The sequence below is a fragment of the Coregonus clupeaformis genome, unplaced genomic scaffold (genome assembly GCF_020615455.1).
Source record: "Coregonus clupeaformis isolate EN_2021a unplaced genomic scaffold, ASM2061545v1 scaf1136, whole genome shotgun sequence".
In the NCBI taxonomy this organism is placed as follows: domain Eukaryota; kingdom Metazoa; phylum Chordata; class Actinopteri; order Salmoniformes; family Salmonidae; genus Coregonus; species Coregonus clupeaformis.
In genome coordinates, this window is record NW_025534590.1 from 70,767 (window position 1) to 97,541 (window position 26,775).

At 42.5% G+C, this 26,775-nt stretch overlaps 1 protein-coding gene across 1 annotated transcript in view; it reads left to right on the forward strand.

The window, feature by feature from the left end:
• The first annotated feature begins 8,943 nt into the window (after window positions 1–8,943).
• Window positions 8,944–26,775, forward strand: part of LOC121562507 (activin receptor type-2A) — a 44,206-nt gene continuing 26,374 nt past the window's right edge. Inside the window, 1 exon segment of the mRNA XM_045217590.1 lies at window positions 8,944–9,024. Coding sequence (XP_045073525.1) covers window positions 8,970–9,024 — 55 coding nt within the window. The 5' untranslated portion in view covers window positions 8,944–8,969.

Consider the following 26,775-nt stretch of genomic DNA (forward strand, 5'->3'; position numbering starts at 1 on the left):
TCTCTCCTGTGCCAAGATCCCTGGCCTTGTTTGGCGGTTGGCCCATTTGGCATGTGGAATTGTTTCAAATCTTTAAATTGTTGGTTGCTGCTGTGCTCTTGACATACATTTATATAGACTGCTGCTTGACTACAACTGACAAAGAAAGTGTTCTAGAGGGCCTCCAGAGTGGTGCAGCGGTCTAAGGCAAGGCGATCCCGGGCTGTGTCGCAGCCGACCGGGAGACCCATGAGACAGTGCACAATTGGCCCAGCGTCGTCCGGGTTAGGGGAGGGTTTGGCCGGCTGGGATATACTTGTCCCATCGCGCTCTAGTGACTCCTTGTGGCAGCCGGGCGCATGCATGCTGACTTCAGCTTTCCTCCGACACATTGGTGCGGCTGGCTTCCGGGTTAAGCGAGCAGTGCGTCAAGAAGCAGTGCGGCTTGGCGGGTCGTGTTTCGGAGGACACATGGCTCTTGACCTTCTCCTCTCCCGAGTCCGTACGGGAGTTGCAGCGATGGGACAAGACTGTAACTACCAATTGGAGAGAAAGGGGTAAAAAGTACAAAAAATACATATTGTTCTAGGTGTACAATGGTGGTCCTCAAACCAGTGTGCCTACTGTAACATTGGCAGGAGGACATCCCTAATCTAGTCACCTCACATTGTACTCTTAGCAAGCTACGTAACAGCAGGAGGACATGGCTGCCCAGTTGGGTCTTAGTTGAAATCCTGTGTGACCTCGTGGCCTTTTTAACTAAGCACCACTCCTCATGTAATTAGGATACTCTGCTCTAGTCCAATTACCGTTTCTAATGCAGCCAGAGATTGGGATTGGGAGTGAGAACACATCCCACGTTTAAGTGTATGCGTGTGCCTATGACCTATTGGCTCAGAATTTTTTTATCCAGAACAATAAACACTAGAGCAATAATCCATAATAATCCAAACACTTCATGTTAAAAGGTATTTCTACTGGCTACTGCAGCGGCTCCTACAACACAATGCTACTGTATTTTGCCTGGCAACAAAGTACCTACCACACAGTGGTGTTATATTTGTGTAGGTATGACAACATCAGTGTAGCTTGGAAAAACACTACAGTATGACAAATCACTGTTGACATCAAAGAATTCCAACTATCCCAGACACTGAGCCTTATGTGTTACAGTAGCATGCAAGTAGAATGGGTACGACACAGCAGATGCCTTTGTGTGCTGAGGGAGAGAGAGAGAGAGGGGGTAGAGATGGAGAGAGGGGGGGAGGGGGGGGGGGGACACTGTTGCCTGAGTACATTCATCATAGCCTCATCCATCAAAACCAATTTAGCCTGATAGATCAACTTGTGCAGTCAGAGAAATCCTTCAGCTACCAACATGCAGGAGGCAAATACATTTATTGCCCTGAGACACGTCTCAGAGTAAATGAACTCAGTCATACACAATGAGGTAGAGAGGAGATAAAGACAATCCTTTCCTCTTCCCATATTACTCACATACACTGTATGTGAATAAGTAAGCATTTCAATGCATTGTTTATACCTGCTGTAAACTGGGTACGTGACAAATACAATTTGATTTGGATTTGAAAATACAATGGGAACACTACAATAAGCCTCGGGAGGCTGTGATCATGAGACAAACGTTCATGCAAGCACAGCACATCCGGCTCTGATTACTTCTTTCACCCAAATCATTATCCACCAGTCCACCATAATGAAATTGTAAAAACCATGATCCTGCATGTGGTAGGCCTACACCTTTCCTTGCTCCACTTACCATTGACATTTCAATCAACTCCAGGGGGGTTAGCTGACTAAACTCCACTCCATGGTGAAGGAAGTTTATGATGAACTCCTCCAATGGAGTGGAGCGGAGACCAGGCTTTGTGGAATTCAGCTCCGACTACATCAATTCGCCCAAGGTCAGTACTTCAAAAATAATAATTATGAAATGCTTAACTTGTACCTATGTTTGTCCTCTGTAGTTGCGTGCCTTTCCTTGTTTGCTGAAATCCATACTTTTTCAATAAATGTTAATCAAATACAACCACCGACTGTTTTCTCATTGCTGTTGCTCTAAGACTCTAGGCGCAACTCAGCGCAAATGTGCATGTGAAAATTGAATCTCAACAAGGAAACAGTTGGTGGTTGTATTTGATTAACATTTATTGAAAAAGTATGGATTTCAGCAAACAAAACAAGGCACGCAACTACATAGGACAAACATAGTTACAAGGTAAGTGTTTCATCACTAAAAAAAATTGAAGTATTGACCTTGGGTGAACTGATGTAGTCGGAAGCGAGAGGTTTTACTCTGCCCAAAAATCTGTCCATGAAAATAAGCCCAAGATGGAGGGTTTATAAACAACATGGTTTTGAGAGGCTGGCTTCTTGACCGAAGGCTTTACTTAGTTTGAAGTGGAGGGGAGTACGGGCTTAGCATGTCTCTTGAGGATGCTAAAAATAGATTTCGGCTTGGAAAAGTGTAATATTGTCAGGTAATTGGTCAGGTAATTGGTTAAGGGAGGAGGATTGGAGGGAAAGAGAGAGGAGGTTGAAGAGACTGAGGGAGGCAGAGGAAAGGTTTGAATCTGTTGAAGCTAGCAATAACAAGGTAGAGGGTATGTCGAGGAAGATGGTTGTCAAGTTCAAACACAGTGGGCCGGACGCTAGTTTGAGTTCTGGAGGTGAAATGGAAGGGGTAGAAGGTGTTGTGAGGAGCTTGGAGCCGAGCCTTGCATTGATGGACATGGTTATGATAAAGTTATGTTTTGTCCAGTGGGAGTGAGATTTTTGAAGAGGGTGAACCAGGCCTTTTGGCTGATCCATGGGTGGAAAAGACGGGTGGAAAAGATGGTGGGTGCTGTTGAGTTGGTGAAGGTAACCTTAAGTAGACTTGTGATGTTTGTTTGTGTTTCTTCAGATCAGAAGACGCAGGCGCTCCATGCGACGCAACTCGGGGAAAGACCTGTATCTTGCTTTGTGCTTAAGTACAGGGCATCATTGAAGGAGTGATTTCTGGGGTAGCGTTGTGTGGAGGTGGAGCAATTTAAGTAGAAGATTCCTGGTGTTTGTGACGCTCGCTGTTTGGTGCGACGTAGCTCCGGTGGGGCGCATGGTGAAACAGAGGGTGACACAGTCCGTTTTTTTTGCTTTGATTCAGAATCTTTACTTAACAAAGTCATGTTAAGATATATGAGTTATGCTGTTAGAGCTTTTGTGCTGAATACACTGCGGTGTTATAGGTGTCTCGTTTATGGGCATGTCGCAGAAGTGTGTAGGAGGGAGATTCCAAGATGTGGGAAGTGTGCAGGAGGACATGGGACAGAGGAATGTGTAGTTTCGGTGGAAAAGTTGTGTGTCTCAACTGTAAGGGGTGCCCATGTTACTAGGGATCGGAGGTGTCCGGTGCGTTAGAGGCAGGTTGAGTGTGGCCAGGGTCAGGGTCAGAGTAGTGCAGAAGATGTCGTATTCTGAGGCAGTGAAGAATGTAGAGGAGGGTGGATCAAGGGTGAGGGATTCTGAGAGGATCCCTGTGAATAGTAGATATGTGCCAGAACAGAGGGATAGGCCAATGAGTGATACAGTAAGTTTGGCTTCTTAGCATTCATAGCAATCGTTATCAACTGTACCGCAGAGATGGAACGTGAAGTCACAGAAAATAGATGTTCTGGTGGCAGCTGCAGAGAAGTACTTGGGGTTACGAGATTTGACTTCAGAAGAGTTACAGGGTGTGTTGAGTGGTAGTGTCCCGTCCTCTCAGGTCGTTGGCCTGGGGTAGGATCAGATAGGGTTAAAGTAGTGGAATAAGGTGGTGGGTTTAAATGAGTGTAGGGTTAGTTGGTAGGTTAATGAAAATATATGTTACATTTTTTATTTCTTATTTAATTTTTCCCATTTCCCCTTTTTGTATCATAAAGTGTAATGGATTTATACTATAGTTCAGTTGGGTGCTTTAATGCATCATTTGGATGCCATCTGCCATAAAAGAAGAAGAAGAAGTGAGGATTTTTTATATGGAGGTCAATGAGAGAGTGTCGAATTTGGTCAACAAAAAATGTAATTGCTAATTTGCTACGTGAGGCGAATGCACTGATATAAGTGGACACACGTGGCATTTCGGCAACTTTGAAGAAAAAAAACCTACTTTATATCTGAGTTTTGCTTGTTGTCATATAGATAGAGGTCTCATCATGGATATAACCTGATTTAGCATGGACATTGCCATTGAGGGCTTCCACCATTTTAAAGTAGTCATTTGGGTAGGGATTCCTATGAGTTGGGAGCAATCAGCCAATGATGAAGAGTAAAATGGACTACTTTAAAATGGAGATTGCCTCAATGGCATTGCCCATGCTGTCACATATGCTATAATGGCACAGATACAAAGATGATTCCTCTATCTAGCTCTATGGCCTGTTGTTCACATGCGTATCTGCCCTCTAATTGGCTAGAATGGTCCCACCTGATCTCGCCTCCTCCTGCTTGCTTTCCATCTATGAGGACATGTATTTCCATTGTTAGAGCGGTCACTCAAATATCTTGTCAATATAATAGACAATCTTTATCTCTGTTCCACTCCGTTGGTGGAGTTAATCAAAACCCACTAAGCATTTACTGACAGCAACATCTTTTGGAAGTCTTTTTTTACCAGACGTCTTTTTTTTGGTGTAGTCCAGATAGGCCTTGATTTCAACGTCCAAGGAGACGGCTATGTTTGGTTCAGATTTTGTCCTGTCTGGACCGGCCTTGATTTCAACGTCTACAGACGTTATTTGGCCCAAACATAGACGTCTATAATTGGTTCAGATTTGGCCCAGTCCAGACCAGACCAAATCTGAACCAATCATAGACATCTATGTTTCACAAGTTTGAACAGCACAGTACAGCACAATACTGTAGAGTAGAGCACAGCAGAGTACAGTACATCACAGTACAGTACACAGTACGGTAAAGAAAAGTAGGGTATTGTACAGTACAATACAGTAGAGCACAGTACAGTACAGTAAAGAAAAGTAGAGTATAGTACAGTACAATACAGTAGAGCATAGTAAAGAAAAGTATAGTGTACTGTATTGTACCCTACTTTACTCTATTGTACTGTACTAAATTAAACTGTAGAGTACTTTACCATACTGTATTGTACCGTACTCTACTCTACTCTACTATAATTTAGTTTACTGAATAAAACTCTAATGTGCTCTACTGTGCCGTACTATACTGTGATGTTCAAACTTGTGAAACATAGGCTAGACGTCTATGATTCGTTCAGATTTGGATCTGGTCTGCACCGAGCAAATCTGTACCTTTGAGGGCAGAGTTCATTAGGATAATACCAGCATGCTTTGCAAGTGTTTACATTTTGGTCATTCAGCAGATGCTGTTATTTAGTACGTGCATTCAGCTACAGTACACAAACAAAAATATAACAGTCATAGCAATAAAAATTATTTTGTAAAATTATAACAGTCATAGCAATAAAAACAATATTGTAACTGTTATTGAGAATGTTATTGTAGTTGAAGTGGTCTGTTGGTTTATTCTGTAGGTTGGACTACTTTGAACATCATTGCTGCCAGTTTTAAAGCTTTTGAAAAAGATAACATAAGTGCATGTGGCATGGGAGCAATAATAAATATGCTGTTGCAATCTTCAGTTGACTCCGCTTTCCTATATTAAAGATGTGCTCCGAGATCTTAAGAACAACAAATATGTAACATATTGCACAAATTGGATTCCCTGAAGAAGGCTGAAGAAGGCACACTGATAACAAACGTTGGTGTTTTACCCAATAAATTATTGGGAGTTCTCCCATCTCCACAGAGGAACTCTTGAGCTCTGTCAGAGTGACCCTCGGGTTCTTGGTCACCTCCCTGACCAAGGCCCTTCTCCCCCGATTGCTCCGTTTGGCCGGGCGGCCAGCTCTAGGAAGACTCTTGGTAGTTCCAAACTTCTTCCATTTAAGAATGATGGAGGCCACTGTGTTCTTGGGGACCTTCAGTGCTGCAGATATTTTTGGTACCCTTCCCCAGATCTGTACCTCGACACAATCCTGTCTTGGAGTTCTACGGACAATTCCTTCAACCTCATGGCTTGGTTTTCGCTCTGACACGCACTGTCAACTGTGGGACCTTATATACACAGGTGTGTGCCTTTCCAAATCATGTCCAATCAATTGAATTTACCACAGGTGGACTCCAATCAGTTGTAGAAACATCTCAAGGACGATCATTGGAAACAGGATACACCTGAGCTCAATTTCGAGTCACATAGCAAAGGGTCTGAATACTTACACTACCAGTCAAAAGCTTGGACACACCTACTCATACAATGTAGAAAATAGTAAAAAATTAAGAAAAACCCTGGAATGATTAGGTGTGTCCAAACATTTGACTGGTACTGTATGTAAATACCGTATTTAAGTTTTTTATTTTTAATATATTTGCAAAAATGTCTAAGAACCTATTTTCACCTTTTTCATTATGGGGTATTGTGTGTAGATTGATGAGGGGGGAAAATAATTTAATTCATTTTAGAATAAGGCTGTAACATAACACAATGTGGAAAAACTGAACGGGTCTGGATACTTTCTGAATTCTGAAAGTATTCAGACCCGTTCACTTTTCCACATTTTATTTACATAAACGGTACCTAAAGACTCTCTGGTCTGATGAAACCAAGATTGAACTCTTTGGCCTGAATGCCAAGCGTCACGTCTGGAGGAAACCTGGCACCATCCCTACGGTGAAGCATGGTGGTGGCAGTATCATGCTGTAGGGATGTTTTTCAGCGGCAGGGTCTGGGAGACTTGTCAGGATCGAGGAAAAGATTAACGGGCAAAGTACAGAGAGATCCTTGATGAAAACCTGCTCCAGAGCGCTCAGGACCTCAGACTGGGGTGAAGGTTCACCTTCCAACAGGACAACGACCCTAAGCACACAGCCAAGACAGCGCAGGAGTGGCTCTGAATGTCCCTTGAGTGGCCCAGCCAGAACCCGGACTTGAACCCAATCTAACATCTCTGGAGAGACCTGAAAATATCTGAGCAGCAACGCTCCCCATCCAACCTGACAGTGCTTGAGAGGATCTGCAGAGAAGAATGGGAGAAACTCCCCAAATACAGGTGTGCCAAGCTTGTAGCATCATACCCAAGAAGACTTGATGCGCCTGTAATCGCTGCCAAAGGTGCTTCAACAAAGTACTGAGTAAAGGGTCTGAATACTTATGTAAATGTGATATTTCAGGTTTATACTTTAATAAATGTGCAAAAAATTCTAAAAACCTGTTTATGCTTTGTCATTATGGGGTAATGTGTGTTAATGAGAAAATCATGTTTAAAATCAATTTTAGAATGAGGCTGTAACCTAACAAAATATGGAAAAAGTAAAGGGGTCTGAATACTTTCTGCAGTTGAAATTTGGCCATAGAATCAACGTCAGGAAAATACATATTTTCACCTTTCATTCAACCCCCAAAATGCACCTGATGTCATTTTGCTTACTGGGAAACTTCCTTCATGGAGTTGAGTTTAGTCAGCTATGGCTTTTTGGCATTGTCTCTCTTCCTTCATGGGTTGATCTGAAACGGAACAGGACAGGTAAAACAACTTCCCTATAAGAATCCATCATATTTATTTCGCCTTTACGCGATTACATAAAAGGAGGAATCCACGAAGACTATTGAGATGTACCCCAAATTTATGAAAGGTTCTCTTCCTCTCTGATTGGATTCCAGTCATCTTTAGGCTGCTGAGCTCGCTTTCAATTTGACGAGAGGGGTTCGAGTAAACGGAGGGGAGGGGTCTGAGGGTGGAGTAAAGAAAAAAACAAAGACAATCCTCACCAAACGCCATCTTGAAAATGTGGCACTGGTCACAGAAGAGGAAAACGTTGAGGACATCGCACGCTTGGGAAAATACTGTACTGCCGTTCTTGTCTTGGATACACTCATGACTTGACAGCAGCGTGTTGACAAAACGAATTCGCTGTTGATCTAACGTGCGTTTCCCAACGACGTTTCTGATGAAATCTTGGTTGCTCCAAAACTGCAATTGGATAAGATTTTTACAGACACTGGTTGCCAGCTTTTACGGTGTGCTCAACTAGCTCGCTAAAGCCAACTCACAGAACACATTGCAATCCATCGGGAATGGGAAATACAATGTTTCTGTTCGGAATCGGATTATGTGCGTTACATTTTGGAAGATGACAACGTTGTGAGGACCAACATATGAGATTTATCAAATATAATGTTAGTCCACGAAATGTGGTGCATCGAAACGTCTTCGAGATGTGGAACTCTTTCTTATCTAGCTAGTTAGCTAGGTCATTTACGATAGCTAGCAAACTAAGTAGCGATTTAAACTACCCGAAGCTAGCTAACCAGCTAACTAGCTAACGTGCATATCTCAAGATTGAGGGTTAATTAGCTATGTTCCATGATATTGTTGCTAATTTGACTGCTTAGATACTTTACCTGGTATTAGTCTAACTAGGTAAGTTAACAAAAATGAATGTAAAGTAAGCTAACATTAATCTTACGCACAGTAGAATAGTTGCCTAGTAATCTTGCTAGCTGCTACTGTAACATGCTACCAGCTAACTAGATGGATAGTTAGACCAACCTGCAACAAGTCAGTCAGCTATGATTTTAACCATTTTGTAGCCTCTAGTTAGCTACACAAGTATCCCTCACCTCTTCCACATTTTTGGACATAATTCTTCAGGACCTTAAACTGTGTAGTAGCAAGCCTATTGGCTGGCCAGTGCAGTGGATATTTTGGAGTGGGTCTTCTCAACAAACACCTGCCAACTGGAAAGTCCGTGTCAATACTGCACTATGTTGACAATACTAGCTTGCAAACTAGCTGGCTAGTTACATTTGTCATTTTTTGCACAGACCTTCACAACACACAGTGGAGGAGCAAACCTTTGCAACTGTGTGTTGTGTTTATTTCCGGAAATAAAAGGATTTCAATTGGATTGAAAATGGGAGCCGCTAGCGAGCTTGCGTTTGCTGTTTTTCTCATCTCGTTTTCCTCAGGTGGGTGGATATCTGTTGTTGGTAAAATAACTGTCTTTTGTATGTATGGTTGTTAGAAATATTGTACTGTAGTATTGTACACGGTCAGTGATACAATGCGTCTTGGCCTTTGACAGTGACACTCGCCTCGTTTTAAAGTTTATTACACTTTGCTTGAACAGAGATCCCGATTTTGTTTTGCCTTTTTCATTAACAAGTCTACTGATACCTCCTGTAATGTAAAAAAACAAAACAAAGGCAATCTGTTGCATGGCAAACATTCTGTGCAACAGCAGCAATGATTGAATACTTGAATGCACTTGGGTGTCTTCTCAGTCAGGGCCTTTTATAAGTGGGCAGGTATCTGTTGATTCATAATGTAAGAGAGGAATCTCTGTGTGTGGATCTACCTGGAATATTCCTCTGTGTGCAGGATTACATTTCCAGTGCACCAAGACCACTGACAAAACAAACAAATCACAAAGAAGCATCCATGATGCTATCATCTGAGGGGAACTTGCCATAAATCACCTACGCCATCTACCATTTTGTAGGGTGTTAGGGTCAAAATGAAACTGTGGTTGAGGTGTTATACTTTGTATTCCATGTCAAGTAGAAGCTTCTCAGGAACACGCAACACTTTATTTCATGAGGATGGGACTGAGATCTTATTTTCAAGTGATCGGAAAAGGTCAAATGGTTGCGGACTGGTCAATGTTAATCCGTAGTCAATAATGGCACCAAATCACCTGTCTGGATTCTTACATTCAACATTGTAGGTGCATTAATATGGTACTCGGTGCAGCAAAGGTAACTTATATGGTCATAAGTGGACCGTAACAGCGCAAACATGACGAGCAGCAGCATCATTGGTAACAGGTTATATTCAATGCCTTCAGAAAGTACTCAGACCCCTTTACTTTTTCCACATTTTGTTACGTTACAGCCTTATTCTAAAATTGATTAAATACAATAAAAATCCTAAGCAATCTACACACAATACCCCATAATGACAAAGTGAAAAGAGATACCTTATTTACATAAGTATTCAGACCCTTTGCTATGAGACTCGAAATTGAGCTCGGGTGCATCCTGTTTCCATTGATCATCCTTGAGATGTTTCTACAACTTGATTGAAGTCCACCTGTGGTAAATTCAATTGATTGGACATGATTTGGAAAGGCACACACCTGTCTATATAAGGTCCACAGTTGACTGTATGTCAGAGCAAAACCAAGCCTTGAGGTCAAAGGAATTGTCCTCAAGGCTCCGAGACAGGATTGTGTCGACGGAATGCCAAATGTCTCGTCTGGAGGGAAACCTGGCACCATCCTTACGGTGAAGCATGGTTGTGGCAGCATCATGCTGTAGGGATGTTTTTCAAAGGCACTGAATAGTGTAAATGTACATTTTTTATAAATATAAATGAGCAAACATTTCTAAAAACCTATTTTTGCTTTGTCGTTTTAGGGTATTGTGTGTAGATTGATAAGGGAAAAAAACAATTTAATACATTTTAGAATAAGGCTGTAACGTAACAAAATGTGGAAAAAGTCAAGGGGTCTGAATACTTTTCCGAATGCACTGTACATATGTACAGGATAATAAAGAAGAACATAGAATACAACAAAGTGTACAGTGCTGTTTGCTTCAACGATTCATGTTTACACTGTGGAGTAAGGTGCCACCCATAAACACACCAGGGGTGATAAGAGTACATATAATTGGGGTTACATAATCATGAACAAAGAGCAGGGTGATTAGACCTAGAGTGCCAAATAATACACCCAAACCTGTGCCCATGCCACCTGCATAAAAACACACACCACACAACCCAGACACATCCTAACACACTCACACCGCATCCCCACCAACACACACACACACACACACACAGCCTAACACACACAAACACACAGCCTGACACAGACTTCTCACTAAGTCTGAACTGTAACACAGAAAGCTACACTAGTCTAAGAACATAGCTAACTTCTAAGGTAGGCCTACACCTGAGTTGGGTTACATTGTAATGTTATGTTTGGTGTTGATTAGTTACTCTAGTGATGGGAGGATAAACTGCACCGTTTCCAGCAAATAATTACCCTAGTCTGAGACCGTGAGCTGCTTGCTAGCCACCTGCATAGCAAGATAGATGGGACACATTTTCAATTCACTGGTATTTGGCTTTGTTTTTATCGATTGAACGGCTGTAGCCGCTGAACTCTGGTGGTTTAAAACCATCAATCACAAAATTCGCAACATTTGAAAAGTCAATCAATCAATAATATAATAATACTCTTAGCAAAAATGTTTGTTTTAATTTACAATCTGAAGAAACTATAAGAATAGAAAGGTTCAGAACTTTTGTGAAACATCACAGCACAATGGGAAAATATATGGCAATTAGAAATCAAAACTGGATGGTCTTCATAGATGGATGGGAGGGGTTGAGGGTAGCTGAAGGGTGGGACTAAAACAAACAAAAAATATAACTATTGTAAAATATACTGTGTCCGTAAAATGTGTATATAGTATGTATGTATGTATGTATGTATAAGTTGGAAGTAGAAGCCTAAGTATTGTTGTCCATTAGTTTACTCCAATTAGGGCTGGGGTGGTAGGATTAGGGGAAAATAATATAGTGCATTCGGAAAGTATTCAGACCCCTTGACTTTTTCCACATTCTGTTAAGATTGAAGCCATATTTTAAAATTGATTAAAAAAAATAAAAATCCCCTCATCAATCTACACATTACCCCATAATGACAAAGCAAAACAGGTTTTTAGATATTTTTGCAAATGTATATATATATATTAAAAAAAAGCTGAAATCAAATTTACATATGTTTGATCTGGTTCAAGTTTGGGCTCTGGCTGGGCCACTTGTCCCGAAGCCACTCCTGCGTTGTCTTGGCTGTGTGCTTAGGGTTGTTGTCCTGTTGGAAGGTGAACCTTCGCCCCAGTCTGAGGTCCTGAGCACTCTGGAGCAGGTTTTCATCAAGGATCTGTCTGTACTTTGCTCCGTTCATCTTTCCCTCAACCCTGACTAGTCTCCCAGTACCTGCCGCTGAAAAACATCCCCACAGCATGATGCTGCCACCACCATGCTTCACCGTCGGGATGGTGCCAGGTTCCTCCAGACGTGACGCTTGGCATTCAGGCCAAAGAGTTCAATCTTGGTTTCATCAGACCAGAGAATCTTGTTTCTCATGGTCTGAGAGTCCTTTAGGTGCCTTTTGGCAAACTCCAAGCGGGCTGTCATGTGCCTTTTTACTGAGAAGTGGCTTCCGTCTGGCCACTCTACCATAAAGGCCTGATTTGTTGAGTGCTGCAGAGATGGTTGTCCTTCTGGATGGTTCTCCCATCTCCACAGAGGAACTCTGGAGCTCTGTCAGAGTGACCATCGGGTTCTTGGTCACCTCCCTTACTAAGGCCCTTCTCCCCCGATTGCTCAGTTTTGGCTGGGCGGCCAGCTCTAGGAAGAGTCTTGGTGGTTCCAAATGTCTTCCATTTTAAGAATGATGGAGGCCACTGTGTTCTTAGGGACATTCAATGCTGCAGAAATTTTTTGGTACCCTTCCCCAGATCTGTGCCTCGACACTATCCTGTCTCGGAGCTCTACGGACAGTTACTTCGACCTCATGGCTTGGTTTTTGCTATAGACTGGTGTGTGCCTTTCCAAATCATGTCCAATCAATAGAATTTACCACAGGTGGACTCCCAATTAAGTTATAGAAACATCTCAAGGATGATTAATGGAAACAGGATGCACCTGAGCTCAATTTCGAGTCTCATAGCAAAGTGTCTGAATACTTATGTAAATAAGGTATTTCTATTTTTATTTGTAATACATTTCCAATAAGATACAGTGGGGGAGAACAAGTATTTGATACACTGGCGATTTTGCAGGTTTTCCTACTTACAAAGCATGTAGAGGTCTGTAATTTTTATTATAGGTACACTTCAACTGTGAGAGACGGAATCTAAAACAAAAATCCAGAAAATCACATTGTATGATTTTTAAGTAATGAATTTGCATTTTATTGCATGACATAAGTATTTGATCACCTACCAACCAGTAAGAATTCCGGCTCTCACAGACCTGTTAGTTTTTGTTTAAGAAGCCCTCCTGTTCTCCACTAATTACCTGTATTAACTGCACCTGTTTGAACTTGTTACCTGTATAAAAGACACCTGTCCACACACTCAATCAAACAGACTCCAACCTCTCCACAATGGCCAAGACCAGAGAGCTGTGTAAGGACATCAGGGATAAAATTGTAGACCTGCACAAGGCTGGGATGGGCTACAGGACAATAGGCAAGCAGCTTGGTGAGAAGGGAACAACTGTTGGCGCAATTATTAGAAAATGGAAGAAGTTCAAGATGACGGTCAATCACCCTCGGTCTGTGGCTCCATGCAAGATCTCACCTCGTGGGGCATCAATGATCATGAGGAAGGTGAGGGATCAGCCCAGAACTACACGGCAGGACCTGGTCAATGACCTGAAGAGAGCTGGGACCACAGTCTCAAAGAAAACCATTAGTAACACACTACGCCGTCATGGATTAAAATCCTGCAGCACACGCAAGGTCCCCCTGCTCAAGTCAGCGCATGTCCAGGCCCATCTGAAGTTTGCCAATGACCATCTGGATGATCCAGAGGAGGAATGGGAGAAGGTCATGTGGTCTGATGAGACAAAAATAGAGCTTTTTGGTCTAAACTCCACTCGCCGTGTTTGGAGGAAGAAGAAGGATGAGTACAACCCCAAGAACACCATCCCAACCGTGAAGCATGGAGGTGGAAACATCATTCTTTGGGGATGCTTTTCTGCAAAGGGGACAGGATGACTGCACCATATTGAGGGGGAGGATGGATGGGGCCATGTATCGCGAGATCTTGGCCAACAACCTCCTTCCCTCAGTAAGAGCATTGAAGATGGGTCGTGGGTGGGTCTTCCAGCATGACAACGACCCAAACACACAGCCAGGGCAACTAAGGAGTGGCTCCGTAAGAAGCATCTCAAGGTCCTGGAGTGGCCTAGCCAGTCTCCAGACCTGAACCCAATAGAAAATATTTGGAGGGAGCTGAAAGTCCGTATTGCCCAGCGACAGCCCCCGAAACTTGAAGGATCTGGAGAAGGTCTGTATGGAGGAGTGGCCAAAATCCCTGCTGCAGTGTGTGCAAACCTGGTCAAGACCTACAGGAAACATATGATCTCTGTAATTGCAAACAAAGGTTTCTGTACCAAATATTAAGTTCTGCTTTTCTGATGTATCAAATACTTATGTCATTCAAATTAATTACTTAAAAATCATACAATGTGATTTTCTGGATTTTTGTTTTAGATTCCGCTCTCTCACAGTTGAAATGTACCTATGATAAAAATTACAGACCTCTACATGCTTTGTAAGTAGGAAAACCTGCAAAATCAGCAGTGTATCAAATACTTGTTTTTCCCCACTGTATATTTCTGGTTTTTATTTGTAATACATTTGCAAAAATGTCTAATCCTGTTTTCACTTTGTCATTATGGGGTATTGTGTGTAGATTGATGAGTACATTTAAAAAATACATATATATTTTAGAATAAGGCTGTAACAAAAATATGAAGGGGTCTGAATTTATCCAACACAACTATCACACGCGCACAGCATACAGAGCCTATTTTGAGTGGGATTTCTCCTGTAGCTCCTCAGCTGGTTGCTGCTGAAATAAAACACGCTTTTATAAAACCATTCATTGCGCAACAATTCTAAATACAGATTTTAGTTAACTGTTTTTGTGCGCTATTTAAGAGCTGTTTTTGTTTCTCAACTAGTAATTTAAGCGCTCCTATTCACCATTCAAGTGCAGGCAACAGGCTATCAGTGCGTCACCAACCACTTAACAATGTGAGCTGGAGGCAGTATGCATTTTGAAAACATACTTACTTGTTTGAAACCTGAATGTTTTATTTCATGTTACGAGGCATGTCTTACCTTGCTTCAAAGGAGCCAATAGGCAAAGTCTGACCATGGAAATGTGAAGGCAATGATTTTATAAAGACATATTTTATGAAGACTATTTTATAAAGTTTGAGGAAGCTTACAATTTATCCTACCATTTCCACTGTTCTGCGTGCCAGTTATGATTTTCATATGCGCATTTTCGTTGAACAAATCATCGCCTATATCTTCGCCACACACCCCTCCCCTTCTTCTTGTCGCAACATTTCAAAGCTGCAATATGTAACTATTTGGGCGACCCGACCAAATTCACATAGAACTGTAAGTTATAGATTTGTCACTCATTGAAGGCAAGTCTAAGAAGCAGATCTGTTCTATGTGTACTATTTCTATGCTTCCCGTTTATTTTACATTTTTGCGTCTTTTACTTTCAGTTTTGTGCACCAGCTGAAAATGCAATATTTTTGGTTATTGAAAACATATTTCACAGCGGTTTAGATGGTACACTGTTTCTCTACATTCTCTATACTTGTTTTGTCACACAAACTGAAATTAGACGAACTACTCGAATTTTAGCAACCAGGAAATGGCGACGTGATTTCTGTATAGTGCACCTTTTAAATTATTCTCAAGACACATTGTTTTCACATCTTAGATTATTTTCACTGACAGCTGAAACTCAATAATCAGCTAGGCCTATTTCCATGTGAGCTGCCAAGTTGCAGGCTTCCCCCAAATAGGCATAGGCCTAGGAGCTTGTGATTTGTGACAATACACAGCAATTAAAAAAAAAAAAGAAGCTAATGATTCTTGATTCCTCTGTGGCTAAGTCATTCTTTCTGGTGAAGTATTATGAATGATATTATTAATTTCTGTATAGATAGGAGTAATTATATAATTTTGGCACATTTATTTCCATTTACTTCCCTATAGGACCCACCGCTATGCCATTTCTCTCCTGTTCTATTGGGTTTTCATATCAACAACTTTATTTTGTTGTCCAGAAGCCAAAGGCACAATCCTAGTCATATTAGCATATCACATTTTATTTGCCACATGCGCTGAATACAATCGGTGTCTACCTTACAGTGAAATGCTTACTTACAAGCCCTTAACCAACAATGCAGTTTTAAGAAAAAAAAGTTAAGTAAAAAAACAGATAAGTAAGAAATAAAAATAACAAATAATTAAAGAGCAGCAATAAAATAACATTAGGGGAGGCTATATACAGGGGGTACCGATACAGAGTCGATGTGCGGGGGCACCGGTTAGTCTAGGTAATCGAGGTAATATGTACATGTGGGTGGAGTTAAAGTGACTATGCATAGATAATAAACAGTGTAGCAGCAGCGTAATAGAGGGGGTGGGGTGGACAATGCAAATAGTCTGGGTAGCCATGATTAGCTGTTCAGGAGTCTTATGGCTTGGGGGTAGAAGCTGTTAAGAAGCCTTTTTGACCTAGAATTGGCGCTCCGGTACCGCTTGCCGTGCGGTAGCAGAGAGAACAGTCTATGACTAGGGTGGCATGAGTCTTTGACAATTTTGAGGGCCTTCCTCTGACACCGCCTGGTCCTAGATGGCAGGAAGCTTGGCCCCAGTGATGTACTGGGCCGTACGCACTACCCACTACCCTCTGTAGTGCCTTGCAGTCAAAAGTTATTGCATCTTTAGATTCCCCGTCTTTATAAGTTTCTAACAGATATTTTCATCTCTGTCACCATATGGAACCGCCATCAGGTGCGCTGTTTAGAATGGTGTTTTCTCACAAATTGCTTCATTACATGAGTTGCATGTTCTATTAAGATGCATTACCATAATTTAAATTAGATTTCTGTCATTCTGAGCACCGTGGATGGACGCCCTATTGGGTTATGCACCCAGTGGCCGGTAAATTAAAATCTTCCCAGTCACGTTGTCCGGCGCCACATTTTCCAAACCAAAACCCTGATACAGCCACTGCAGAGCAGCGCTGCCTCTCACCCAGAGCGTTACCTCAGCGAACGGTGTCAAGCCAACATATACTCCCTCACACCGCTAGCTAGCATATTGTCATGAAAACAGGTGGCAATGTGAATTTGGACTAATCCCTGATGTCTCTATTTTGTAACCTGTTATGTTTTTTTGTGTCTCTGAAAACATCTGAATGACTGAAGCGAAGGAAAAACGTTTTACCTTATATTTCAGTCCAAGGACTTATGACGACCAATAAACACCCTCAGGATGTTCCCATACTTGTTGGCAATACAATGTCACATCAATCTTACTCTGGTAGAGTGAGTAATACCAATCGCAAAAAACAAATATGAGCACACCGATTTCGCGGGTTTCATAAATTTCGCAGGTTTCTACGTTTTTAGCACGGCCCTTTACATTTGGGCTCATACCGCGTAAATATCCTAAGGTACACTATTGGGATTTTTAGACATGGTTAACAACTTCCACATTAATGTTTTCAAATGGTTTTATGTATTTTAAGGACCACATTTTGCAAAAATGTATTTGATCATGCATAGCGTCCAGTGTTGTTTGTGTCATCTAACACCCTACATTTTGCCAGCTGAGTACCCACTGTCAATAGTTGCTATCTTAGATGGGAAATCATTGGGGACATACCATCCTGACCTGTACTGTTTTCATTTGAGTGTTGTGTCATACTGTGGCATCACATAACCTCTAGGCCTATACAGGAAATGCAAAATAAAACCATCAATGAGAAAAGGTGCCATACAGTAACGTTCTTCATGTGAAGTTATTTTCTGTTGGTCCTCATTTCAGTGGGGTCTATATGTTTTTGTCTGGTAGTGGTGGCCCTCATGCATCTTTGTCTTGGTCTTATTAATAAAGACTACAACTTGCTGACTTGAGACTATCTGGAATTAAATCAAATCCTCACTTTTGGGGGAGCAAGCTGTCTAGATAATCCTTTCTGCTTTCTGCTTTTGAAAGCTGCTGCTGCCCTAACAGTTGGTCGGTCAAGCAGTGTTCATTTAGCAGCTGAGACGTGTTTTTAAATGGATAGTCATTGGCTCAATGACTGGAAGTCTATGGGAACACCTACCTCTGCTACCTTTGTCACCACTGCTGAAAAAATCCTAGGGGAAACACTGTCAAGGTTATCTTTTCAAGGTTTGATGACACGTAATAGTATTAGCTAGATGCACTCTGGCCCACGTTACACATTTACATTGTTTCTTCTACATCTTTCATTCTGTGTTAAGCCTGAATATCTGTCACTAAACGTGGGTGTGAAGTGAGTAGGAATTATGAGGACAGTAAATATGCTTACCATAGACCCTGAAGAAAGTACTACAGTATGATGCTCAATAAATAATTAAAATGTGTAGCCTCAAACAGTCCTTTGACTCTGATTTGGGACAAAGGCCCATGTGGAGTTTGATCCTCTTTGATACAAGGCTAAAGAGGTTAGGCTACACAGCCATATGCTGAGGGTAAAGTAGCTCTAGCCCAGCCGCTTAAATCCTCAGCTCAAAAATGTGTAATGACATGTTGGCTTCACCAAAGCCAAGCAACGGCACTATATTTGAATCACACTCATCTTGACATGTCATGTACAGTAATACAGACATGCTCTGCTGGACTGTAGATTTGCTACTAAAACTGAAATCAAACTCTGCTCTGACTGACTGAAGTGGTTGAGGTTTGGTGTCCACGGTGTGGGATAATAAACAGCTCAAATGCTGTCGCTCGCTCTGCCCACGGCCCATTCCTTTCCAGGCTTTGGATCCGGTTCAGGTTACCCGCTGCCTCGCTCTCTAGAGTCTGGATCTGGGTACAAATAGTATTTGAAATCATTCAAGGGTAAGCTGTGTTTGAGCTTGCTCTGGTACATCAGGGCCAATGAAATAGTCCCATAAGTGCAAACTCCACTCCTTTTCTTATACTCCAGGCAGGCTCAAGGGAAACACTTAAAGTATTTGAAAGAGGCCAAATACTATTTGAACCCAGGTCTGCTAGTGTCACTCTTGAGTCGATAGTCTCCCTGGGAAACCTGGAGGCCCCAGAGCAAAGCCCAGGCATTCCTCACCGTGTCAGTCAGTGAAAAGGGCATACTCCCACCCCCACCAGGGCTCATGTTGACACTGTCAACCACCAGCAACCCAAACCAGACAAGACCAGAGAGATGAAGAAGCCAGACAGATGTTGCAGGCCTCGACCCCCCCCCTTCCTCTCACAGGCTCCACTAGGTCCAGGCTTCAGGGTGGATGGATGGATTGATGGCACAGCTGGAGAACATCTCCCTTAATTTTGGCTATCACAGTTTTCAAGAAGCGAGGGAGTTGCACTATAGCTCTTCACATGTCCAAAATGTTGGACTCGTTCGAACTTTTACAGTTTATTTGGGTTAAACTATTTCTCTCAGCTGCAATATTTTGGTTGCTTACAGGAGCTGCTGGAGTTGGCTGGCACTGTGTCCCAGTTTCCTTCTTGTGTCCGTCCTGAATAATTAGGGTCCTATAAAATCTGTGATGCGGACAGAATCACGGAATCCAGACATTCAAACGGAATTCAACAATATTTAAAAATGAATTGAATTTAGTAGGAAATCAACTAAATGCAAGTCGAGATCTACCACTCAGATAATTTTTTTACACGACTTAAAAAAAATGTAAGCCTATGCAACATGAAGATATTAAAAACAGTACATTAGCGATGAGGTTTGTGCAGTAAGCTATAGGCCCAATACATTATCACCGCGTATTTGCTTTGCTTGAATTGCCCTGCCAATGCATTGTTGTTCGGGCCATTTAAAAATATATATATATATTTGAGGTAGGCTATATGATCACACCGGTAATATATATGTTGTTGTATTACTTGTGAAGCACAGCTGAGTGAGCATACATTTTAAATACTTTGCTTTTTATTTTACTGGGCTGATGGTGCCTGCATTTGATGGTGAGTCTCAGCGGAGGGAGAGAGCAGCAGACTGAGGGGTCCGCCTCTCAACGTCCCTCCGCTCTACCTTTCCTCCACTGACACTGACCAAAAAGGGACACCGTCTTCCAGATGATGGCGAAATTCGAGTCGCACCACATTATTTCTGCCTCATGCACAAATTCATGTTACTCCTATGGACAGAGAAATCCTCGATATTAACAAAGACCCAAGCCACTAATAATAACAACAACGTAAGCGTATAGATACACTTTCTTACGCGTTCATTACTGCTGCAGTGCTTGTGGTAGCACTGAGTGGAAATAGGAAGAATGCGCATTTTATGGCTTATAAAAGTGTTGAATACAAAGTGTTGACAGTGCTGAGTAAGAACTTAAACATGAACTCACTCATAAAAACAGCATCTCTTTGCTGTATTCATTGACAGTCTCTCTCTAGTCATGATTTTGAAATCTCACAATATCAACTTTGCTGTAGCTTTCTTTTATGCCTGCTACATACTACAGACATGCTCATTGGCCAGCCGTAGACCTATAGTGCGGGAAGGCAGAGTTTGTACCTTCAGACACATGAAATGGTTCAAAATGGCAACAGTTCGCCTATCCAGCGCGCAGGGCAGCTGAATCAGGTACACCTACCGCCAACAGCCCGAGAAGAATAAAACCAAAATAGGAACACACGGCTTTATCATTGTTTTTTTTTTACAGATATTTGGCGATCGACTAGGAATGCCTTGGAGATCAACCAGTCGATTGCGATCGACGGTTGGTGATCACTGCTCTAGAAAGTTGACTTAAGTTCAATCTCGTGCTTCTCTCTGTGGGCTGATATTTCTGCGAGGCAGTCCCGAGGGAGCATTGCTCATCAAATAAAACAAATATTTTATTAAAGTAATGTGAATAAATGATGGTTAATAAGTGATAAGCAGTAATGGGCAGTCACTACCATCATGGGACTTTTATTGTTTTATTCAGTGTTAAAGCATTCATCCACATAATGCAGAGTGCATTTAATGTCAAAAGAAATCATCCAAATAGAAAACCGCAATTCTTTTTAATAATCGAACCCGAAACCGAACCGACCTCAAAAAGCACTAATTGCTCAGCACTACCGCATGGTATGGCAACTGCTTGGCATCTGACTGCAAAGCACTTTAAAGGGTAGTGTGTACTGCCCAGCACATAACTGGGGCTGAGCTCCCTGCCATCCAGGACCTCTATACCAGGCGGTGTCAGAGGAAGGCCCTAAAAATTGTCAGCCACCCATGTCATAGACTGTTCTCTCTGCTGCCGCCCGGCAGGCGGTACCGGAGCGCCAAGTCTGGGACCAAAAGGCTCCTGAACAGCTTCTACCCCCCCAAGCCATAAGACTGCTGAACAGTTAATCAAATGACTACCCGGACTATTTGCATTGACCCCAATATATTTTTTTGTTGCACTGATTCTTGCACTAGCTCTATGCACACTCACTGAACTCTGCCCACGCACTCACACATACATCAGTGGCACTCCAACACACACATACACACACCCACAAAACACACACATGCATATTGACGCCACGCACTCACACAGACACACTTTCACACTCTTCACATACGCTGCTGCTACTCTGTTTATTATCTATCCTGATTGCCTAGTCACTTTTACCACTACTCATATGTACATATTACTTCTACTACCTCGTACCCCTGCACATTGACTCGGTACTGGCCCTCCTTGTATATAGCCTCGTTATTCTATTGATAGTTGTTTTTTAGTGCACATTTTTCTTACTTTTTAGGGTTCGTAAGTAAGCATTTCACGGTAAAGTCTACACCTGTTGTATTCCGCATGTGACAAATAAAATTAGATTTGATTTTAAATGCATCAGTGATTTTGTATTTTCCTATAACTTTTTGAAGAGGCAACGCGGGAATTCCCATCTGTGTGTGTGCGTTTGTCGACTTTGTATAGCTGTTAATGATGATGCTAATGATAACCGTCTTTTGGTAGATGGAAAGGCTTTCCCAAAAACCTTCTAAATTAAATGTTTAATCAATCCAGTGGCCATTTGTTTAGCGAACTCTGCAACCAGATGTGCGCTACAGAAACATTGCTACCCAAACAAGTCTGCTGGTGTGCACTTGAATTAAAGGGTATCTTAACATCCAAAAAATTTAAATCTCTTAGATTTTTAGTTGGGGACTTAGAACATCCACCCACTTGGGAGCAAGGTCAGAATGAGTTTTTCTCCACAAAACAGCTTTATTACAGACAGAAATACTCCTTCGTTTCATCAGCTGTCTGGGTGGCTGGTCTCAGACGATCCCACAGGTGAAAAAGCCAGATGTGGAGGTCCTGGGCTGGCGTGGTTACATGTGGTCTGCGGTTGTGAGGCCGGTTGGACGTACTGCCAAATTCTCTAAAACGACTTTGGAGGCGGCGTATGGTAGAGAAATGCACGCTCCCTCAAAACCCGAGACATCTGTGGCATTGTGTTGTGTGACAAAACTGCACGTTTTAGAGTGGCCTTTTATTGTCCCCAGCACAAGGTGCACTTGTGTAATGATCATGCTGTTTAATCAGCTTCTTGATATGTCACACCTGTCAGGTGGATGGCTTATCTTGGCAGGAGAAATGCTCACTAACAGGGATGTAAACAAATTTGTGCACAAAATTTAAGAGAAGTAGGCTTTTTGTGCGTATGGAACATTGCTGTGATCTTTTATTTCAGCTCTTGAAACATGGGACCAACACTTTGTTGCATTTATATTGTGGTTCAGTATAGATACGTATCGAATCGTCTTGAAGGGATAAGATGCACATCCCATATTCTGTCAATTTGCGGATATACACCCACTTATGTACTGTACACAAAGGTATGATGTCTATGGTAAGACGTGTGCATATTAGGCTAAGGTTACCGTTAGTAAACCATGGGTTTCACTTTCAGCACAATGCAATTTTCTCAGTGCTCAGGACTCGGGAGGCCCAAAGAAAAAGGCCTAGTCCTAAGTGTAATTAATATGTCCTGCAGATGTTGCCTTATGCTTCACAGGACTGCAGTAGTCTAGACAGACTGGCTGCTCAGTGTATGGCCTTGCTTAGATCCAGACTGATTCAAACTGGTTGTTCTACATTTTATCATGTTCTTGTTTCAAGTCTCTCAAGACTATCTCTTTCTCCTTGCTCTTTTTACTCCCGATAAAATGTTTCATGCCTTGCTGTCATCAGGTTTTCCCAAAGCACAAAGGGAAGTCTGTTTTAAGGAGATGGGTTATCTGTGTCTGCTGCTTGGTGAACAGACGGGTTGATTTGCTTCCATTATGCTAATGCACACTAAATGGTTAGAGGGGGACCAACTACTAATAATCATGGGCTATTTAAATGCCTATTTGCAAATGTAGGCTTTTCTTGTAGAACATGAGCAATGTGCAGTTAGGTCTTTTCAAGCCCTGTGGATGAAAGAAAGAACACAGAGTACAATAGTGTATTAAGAGATGCTTTTATTAAGTAGGCCTGAAATGGTCCTTTCAGCTAAGTAGTCATTTTTTGCATTTTTTTTTTTTTTACATTTTAGTCATTTAGCAGTAGCTCTTATCCAGAGCGACTTACAGTTAGTGAGTGCATACATTATATAAAACAATTTTTCATACTGGCCCCCCGTGGGAATCGAACCCACAACCCTGGCGTTGCAAACGCCATGCTCTACCAACTGAGCTACATCCCTGCCGGCCATTCCCTCCCCTACCCTGGACGACGCTGGGCCTAATTGTGCGCCGCCCCATGGGTCTTCCAGTCGCGGGCCGGCTACGACAGAGCCTGGATTCGAACCAGGATCTCTAGTGGCACAGCTAGCACTGCGAGGACAGCTATAGGTGGTTGTGAGCAGTCATTTGCTTTTACGTGGTTGAGTTGCTCTGAAGATAAGCATTGAATTATGCTTTCCCTCCCTTACGGTCATAAATGAGGCTTACCACAATTTTCCTCCTCAAGATAATTCCAGACAATTTAGCTAGCTGGGGTCAGTGCCCTTACCCCTGCCCCCAACCCCCTGCCCCTACACCCAACACTGCTGTGGATAATTAGCAGTTTAAAAATGTTATTTCCTTCCTGTAGAATAAACTGTAAGAATGTACACTGTGCATAGAGCTGGCTGTAACCTATTAGGGCTGGCGCAGGGCACTGGAATATGGGTATCTGTACAGTAGACTAGTTCATTGGGTGCCCTGAATGCTGTAGCCTTGGCCGTAAGCAAAGCGACTGGCCATCAGCAGTATAATTGAAGTGGAGGCTGATAGGCTGTTGGACATTCCAGCGAGGATTAAGGGATTGGATGCTTGTTGCTGAGTTTGGTGGTTTTAACGCCTGTATGGAAAGACTGCAGGCTTTGTGAACGGGTCCAGCTAATTCGACTAACCCGGTTCAGTGTGCTTTGTTTGAAATCAGTATCAACTTACTATGAATAGAGAAATTATTTATATTGAATAGCCAGTAAGGATACAAGCCATTTCGCAAGTATTGCTAGTTGCTACTTAACAGTCACAAGAGATGCTGCTCGACGTTTGGCCATAAGTGGCTGATTCCAAGGGTCCAGCATCCCTCACCCTGTCACAGTAAGGTGATTACACCAGGCAGGCAGAGAGTGGAGAGCAATAGTCCTCCTGATGGGCTACAGTGGCACTTCTACTGTATATTATATAACTGTAACCCAATCCCTGGAATCCAGCCGCATAGGGGCCGTGTTTGTGTGTGTGTGTGTGTGTGTGTTGCAGCAGCAGCAGGGTGCACAACCACATGATTCCGCCTGCAGTGAGTCTCCTGTCTCTCTACTCATTGCATAATGCAAGCTGGCTGATAGTCAGCAGCAACCCTACACTGCAGCAGTATAGCTAACCACCCCTGTCTCTCAGCCACATCACAGAGAGAGAAACCAGGCCCAGTGTTTTTCCATAGCTCCTCCTATGTCGTTGATCATGGCAGAACACGGGCATGGTATTCAGTGGGTGCAATGTCCAGGACATAGTAGGTATATCTGTAGTCTCGCTCGCCAGACTCCGGGTGCTCCACAGTGGCTGTGGGTAGATCTGTAATGCATAGAACAGAACCAAAGGTTTTTGTAAATCAGATAACGCTGCATCTTCATACTCAAGCTGGTTGTAATTGTGCAATACAGTTGTTAGATTGAAGGAGTCAATTGAGTGTAACTGAGTAGTAATAAGGGGTTCTAGAAGTCGAACACTCCCCGGTGTCAGTAGAGCTGTTAGCTGTTTAAGGGACCCGTCTCTACACACCATATATTTTCCTGCCAGTTGTTGTTGGTGATGTAATATGATGCCCGGTACTCTCGACATACGAGAAGAGAAAGAAAAACGATTTCTGCAGGCGCCTGCTACTCTGCTTCTTGACACTGCTTGAATTATCTAAACTGGACGCTAAAATGCCTGACGTAAAGGGTTTTCCCTAACGTCACGTGAAAGCATAATGGTCCTGGAAAAAGAAACATTAGGCTATGTATAATTATGTCATTACATTAGTGCTGACTCCGGGTAGGATCTCAGCTCTGCAGAAGTAAGCAGTGTTTCACCATGCAGATCTATTGGGCCTGGTCAAAAGTAGTGCACTATATAGGGAATAAGGTGCCAATTGGGACACTTCCTACGTATTAGCTACGAGCCTCGGCAGCTGCTGTGCTTCCAGTCAGACAAACAGCTGACTGTAATTGTCCCAATTTTGCAGTTTGACAGACCGAAACAAGTCACTCTTCCAGCTAGATTAGTTGTAGTAAAGATGTTCCTGGTCCCAACTGCAGAGAACCTGGGTCGTATTCAGTAGGAACAAAACGGTAGAAAACTATCCAAAGAAACTGAGTGAAACATGGAGGTAGTATCTGAACTTGTCCAATAACAAATTCTCAACCCATGTCCACCACTCTCCTCACCAAGCCAGTGGTAAGAGTCTCGTGAGACCTCTGCACACTTGCCTTTGGCTAGATCCTAGCAGCATTTCCTGAGGGTAGGTTACCTGAAGGCTTAGTAAGCTGAACGTGAGATGGATTCAGGACTGATCTACACTCCAGCTACTGAGAAACATTAGTCACGCTGCAGAAACCTTGATATCTGGCTAGCCTGGGATGCCTACCTGTAGTACCTAAGACTCTCTTTTCTAGAGAACCATATCTCCGATCGCAAAACCTGTGTTGTAGGGACTGTCCCCCCTGCCAGTCCCTCACAGAGTGGTACCTGCAAGACACTAAGCCCCTAATGATGAGGCTCTTAACTTCTCTCGTCTCTCAGTTCCATCTGAGTTATGGCTTCCTCAGTCAATAACTTTTAAATCACAAAGGAAAGGTTAGGTAAAGACAGCAGCCAGTACTCTGTTACATCTTTTCTTCACTTCAGTTTATCCTGGAGTGACCCCTGAAATCAGTCCATTGTAAAGGCTGGTGTAATGTTGAACTCGGGGAGCGACTGAATGAATGACTGGCGATTTCTCAAATGAATTCCCTTTCACTCCATCTTGGCTCTGGGTATCATCACGAGGACAGGGATAATTTTTTTTTTTAGGTGAAGATGCACCCAGCTTGAAGCAATTCTGTGTGGAGTTTATTTGAATTCTGTAGGCCTTATCTCTCACAAAATCAACAAGCGAATCATCAATAATCATTGTTCATTAGGATATTTGCTCTGTGTCTTTGTGCCGATTTTAATATTCTTGCAAGATTCCAACATCGTAATCTACTGTCTCTGAACAAACGCATCCCAACTAATCCTTTTCATCTCTGCTTAAGGCAGTTAGTAAATTATTAATTTTATTTAATGAAAGACGTGCGCAATTCCACCCTCTGCTATGACTATGCCAAGTCTTTAATGAATAGTTTTGTTTACACACACACAGCAGTGCAGCAGGTCCCCCATGCAGGGCCG